This window comes from Acanthisitta chloris, unplaced genomic scaffold (genome assembly GCF_000695815.1).
Source record: "Acanthisitta chloris isolate BGI_N310 unplaced genomic scaffold, ASM69581v1 scaffold5843, whole genome shotgun sequence".
NCBI lineage: Eukaryota > Metazoa > Chordata > Aves > Passeriformes > Acanthisittidae > Acanthisitta > Acanthisitta chloris.
In genome coordinates this window covers 82,150-86,904 of record NW_008664219.1, presented here as the reverse complement: position 1 = coordinate 86,904, position 4,755 = coordinate 82,150, and the positions used below count along the sequence as shown (strand labels likewise).

The 4,755-nt window shown below is 42.5% G+C and overlaps 1 protein-coding gene across 1 annotated transcript in view; it reads left to right on the top strand.

The window, feature by feature from the left end:
- Positions 1-1,344: 1,344 nt before the first annotated feature.
- The window catches only part of DPY19L3 (dpy-19-like 3 (C. elegans)), a 27,590-nt gene continuing 24,179 nt past the window's right edge, over positions 1,345-4,755 (top strand). The window contains exons 1-2 of the mRNA XM_009071247.1: positions 1,345-1,447; positions 2,894-3,027. Coding sequence (XP_009069495.1) covers positions 1,345-1,447; positions 2,894-3,027 — 237 coding nt within the window. The remainder of the gene's footprint in view (positions 1,448-2,893; positions 3,028-4,755) is intronic.

Sequence of the window (4,755 nt, the reverse complement as noted above, 5' to 3'; positions counted from 1 at the left end):
GGAAGGGAAGGGAAGGGAAGGGGAGAGCTGGGCAGGATGAGCATCCTCCCTTCACTGACTCATTTCCAGGTGTGCTGCAGAACAGCTGTTGCCAACAGGCTCAGGGGGTTGTGCTCTCGGATTTCCCTCCGTGTGTTTCCCCAGGTGTGCGGGGAAGAAGTGTTTTTTTCCCTCTCGCTCCCTGCCCTATAGTGCCAGCTATATGTGGCTTTTTTAATTTAAATTAGAATCTTAGAGGTGCATCTTGTGTTCAGCTCGTTATAAGCTCCGTTGTGTTTCTTGAGCAGCTGTACCTAAAGGTTTGAGGGGAGGAACCTCGGATTTCCCTCCGTGTGTTTCCCCAGGTGTGCGGGGAAGAAGTGTTTTTTTCCCTCTCGCTCCCTGCCCTATAGTGCCAGCTATATGTGGCTTTTTTAATTTAAATTAGAATCTTAGAGGTGCATCTTGTGTTCAGCTCGTTATAAGCTCCGTTGTGTTTCTTGAGCAGCTGTACCTAAAGGTTTGAGGGGAGGAACTTGTGGTGTGGCAGGGGGGGGGGGAAGCTTTGAAGCTGTGTAGGTGAGGGATGTTTCGGGGAGTGTTAGCGTTGTCAGCCAGTTACACCACTGCTGGCACAAGTAGCAGCTCTTGCTCTTGGCAGGGTAGCAGATTTTTGCCTTCAGGTTGATTTTCAGGTGCAAAACGGCAGCTTGAAGCAGTTTCATGTGTGGACCATGCTCAGAGAGCTGTGAGCACCTGGGAATCAACAGGGGAATCACTAGCTGCTCTTTCTTTCTTGTAGTGTTCTCAAATTTTATGGTGCTTTAGTAGTATAAAGCATCAAAGGTTTGGGGTTTTTTTATGATCTCTCTAATTTTTTCTCACACATGGCATAATTCTGGCATCTTATGGCCTCCTTTTTGGGGCATCTCCTGAATGTCAGGATTTAAAGAACAGGCTTTGTATTTTAGACACCCAACTAAAATACCCTGGAAGGACTAATTTTTTGGGGAAGGGCTTACACTTCAAAGAGGTGGAGCCTGGTGTGTGTTTTGAGTCAAGGGCTAAAAGGAAGGGCAGCCAGAATGATGATTCTGAAAACCTGAGTATGCAAATATCATGAAGTTAAGACAGTGTGTTCTGTAGTTTCATTTGCTCTGTGAGCTGAACAGATTTTAGAAATCCTGAGTTTCACACATCTCAGTGCAGTTCTGCAGGCCGAAGGCTCTGAGGTCAGTAAGCAGTGATCCTGTTCTCTCCTATTTCACACAGTATCAAGTGCATGTTTGGGTAGGAAGATGCATTGGTTGTGTGTGTCCATTTAGGAGTCAGACTGAAGAATAATGAATTGAAGTGACTGACAACATGACAACCGTGAGACAGAGGAGGGTTGGAAAAGGAGCAGAAGCAGCTGAAGATCAGCCCTCAGAGGAGACTAATGTGAAGCCTGATGGGAAAACTCTGCCTGGTGGGTAATGACAAGGATTGTCACACTATGGCTCTGAGCAGTGTTCAGCTTTTGGGAGCTGTTCTAGCAGAGGTTTGAGCTATGTACGCACCAAATACTTCTATGGAGAAGTATGGACTTGCACCAAAATTAGCTGGATGAGACATGGGCATGAAGATTGCTGCATGTCAGTCTCACCTCTGTTCTAAGATCCTAATTGAAATTGATGAGAACAAGTTTTTTCCAACAGAGCTTCAGTGACACACTATCAGATTTTATGTAGTCACTGCAGGTTCTTAAAATTCAAATCACAGATAACAAAAGGAGTTGAAGACAACTGATGAGATGTACTTAAATATAAGCTGATGATTGCACATAAGATTTGAATTTAACTGCAAACTTTTGCTTTTTGAGTTTTAGGACAGTAGCTAGGTAAATTTAGAAGGGAGACATTAAGTGCCTTAATTCAAGGATCTGTTTAAGTAATGAACTTGTGTATGAATTTCTGTATGGAATTATAGCTTCAGAGCTGGCAACATTTGTTGGAGTTTGGGGTGGTTTTTAAATTAACTTACTTTAAGGGATGTTTTGATCTGAAGTCTAAATGTTTCTGTATGTGCAGTTAGGGTGGATGAAAGGAAAGTCAGATTGTTGTTGTTTCCACACAATTACACTTGGGCTATATACCAAAAGGGAAAGTGATCATCCCGCCCAGCCCTCAGCTCTGTGGAATTGCACAGCTGGAACATCGTTTTGTGGATGAAATAGCCATTTCAAAGACACAATTCCAGATCACTAAGATCCATGTTAAACCCTACAGCAACATCAAACAAACAAATAAAACCCAACAAACTGGAAATTCAGGAAGGTAAGGGCACACTAAGTGCTTGAGCTACCCAGAAACAACTTTCTTTCCTGTCATTCTATCTCTAATCTTACTCCGACAGCAGCAGCTCAGAGCCTGACACCTTCATCACAGGCTGCTTTGGCTGCTGTTCAGGCTCTGTGGGTAGTCAGTGACTTCTGAACCTTCAGTGCTTTCTACAGCAGCCAAGCAAACACCCAGAGCCCCCAAACCTGTGACAGAGATGTCAGTTCCTTGCTTTGTGATCCAGCTGTCATCCTGTATCACTGGGATTAACGGAGTTCTCCTGGAGGTGTCTCAATCTGGATTTACAAATCAGTTATGGCATTGATCTAATCTTGGATAGTATCATGGTCTTCTTAAATTTTACCACTTAAGGGCACACTTGATTTCACTTTGCATGTAAATAAACTACTCTGAGTTTGCTGTATGAGAAGAGAAAAAACACGTCTCTATGTCCAAAGACCTCTTAAAACCAAGTGTCCTGTTAGCTGCAGAATGTAAACTGTGCTAGCATGGAAAATGTATAAATGACTTTCCAAAATTCCTATAGGTTGAATTACACGTTTCACAGTTACAGACTGAAATATTTTTCTTCCAAGGTCATACAGGTGGAAAGCTCTGGAACATACTCTCAGTAACTGTTGGTGGAATTGTTGCCATCTCTCTTGGACTTCTCACTTCTGTTTATGTTGCTACACTGCATGAAAATGACCTGTGGTTTTCCAATATTAAGGTAACAATCATTTCATAGTTTCCTCATTGCTTCCATTGAGCATTAATAGGAGTGTCAGTTGAAATTGCATTTGGCTATGTGTTTATCTTGCAGCTTGATCAAAAACATGGACTATTTAATCTTTAAAAATTCAGTTTAAAAAAGCTGAGTTTCCCTTCCCACCATTTTTGAGTACTTCGTCAGGTCTATAAATACCTGTCCCCAATTTTTCTCTAAAAATACTGCTAGACAGCTCCTGGGTGAGTTTTAGCTCTGCTTCTTCCAATCACTGATTTTTCTCTGGAACAGAATTTCAACCTGCTACTATATGTTGCTCTATAATCATCTTTCTTTTATCCAAAGCAATCCAAAGAAGTAAAAAACCCACAGTTAAAATAAACAACATGCCAAACCCTGGCACATGGTTCTTTAGTTGTGTCTGTACTGTGATGTTGTAACACAGTCTGGGGACAGTCCCTTGCTATTCAGTACTGGTTGTATATCATCTTACCCTAAACGTGCAGACCTCAAAATGTATTTCAGCCCTTCACCAAAGTCAAACCAAGCACTCCTACGACCCGGGAGTCACTAGTTTTTTCCCTATGCTCATTGCACAGAAAATAATGCAGCTGTGCCCACAGCTAAATTTAACCAGAGAAAAGAACAGGTGAGTCATTTCCCTTTCAGAGGCCTCAGATTCACTGTGCCAGGTCTATGTAGTATGTTTTTCAAAGAGTACATGTATTTTACTGAATACTTGCACTGCAGTGTGTCTGTGCTGTGCTACACACTTGTTCTGTCCCAGAAACACTGACATTCCCTCATGGAAATAATTTGCACTCCCTGAAACATCTGCTGTGTTATACATAGACCACTGGTCTGTGCCCACCCTCAGCTGTCTCTGAATACACAGACAGGCTGATGTGCACTGAGGGTAAACCTCAGCTCTGCCTCTTCCTTCCAAATGCAAGTGTTGACTCACCCCAGGGTGCTGTGTGCTCTGAAGGACAAACAGGCATGGACTGTGGCCATAGGTGAGCAGAAATGTTTCTGTTCTGTCAAACTGCTCCAGAGCAGCACAAAGTTCACTGAGATAAGCAGTTCTGTAGTTGTAATTAAGTTATCCCAATGGATGAAATGCTCATTTTGTTTGGTAATTGCTGTTTTCATTTGAAGTACCCTAGAATGCCATTAGATAGCAAAGCTGAAATAAAACCCTCTAGTCATTATTAGTCTGGATTCTGTTGTCTCTGTAGGAGACAGTCACTCTGCAGTCTTTATCGGACACTTCTGCACTAGGCATGTTTTTACATACACTGTGTGGGTACAAAAGGTGGAATTTTTGTTCTGTAGACCCTGTTGATCCATGGACATCACGACTGTGTACTTCAAAACTAGCGCAGTTTGTCAGTTGTGCTCAACCCTAAAAGTTGCAAGTAAACCAAGTTTGTTAGTGAAGTCATGACTCTTGGCTTCAAAGCTGGTGAAATCACAACTTCACACACACTTGTAGCAATAGTCTTTCTGTGGAGCCAATTGCAGGTCACAGAAAGGCAGTTCAGTCCTGGGTGTCTTCAGCAATGGTTCACCCAACCAGAAAACCTGTTTGGCAGTTTAATTTTGCTCTACTTTGAGTGTGTTTTTCAGCAGTGCATTGATTTTAGCTGCTGCAGTGTGTGTGAGTCTTCTTATTTCCTGGTAAATTTGCCTGCTATTATCAGTTTGCCATGGTCCTTGGAGAGGGATGGA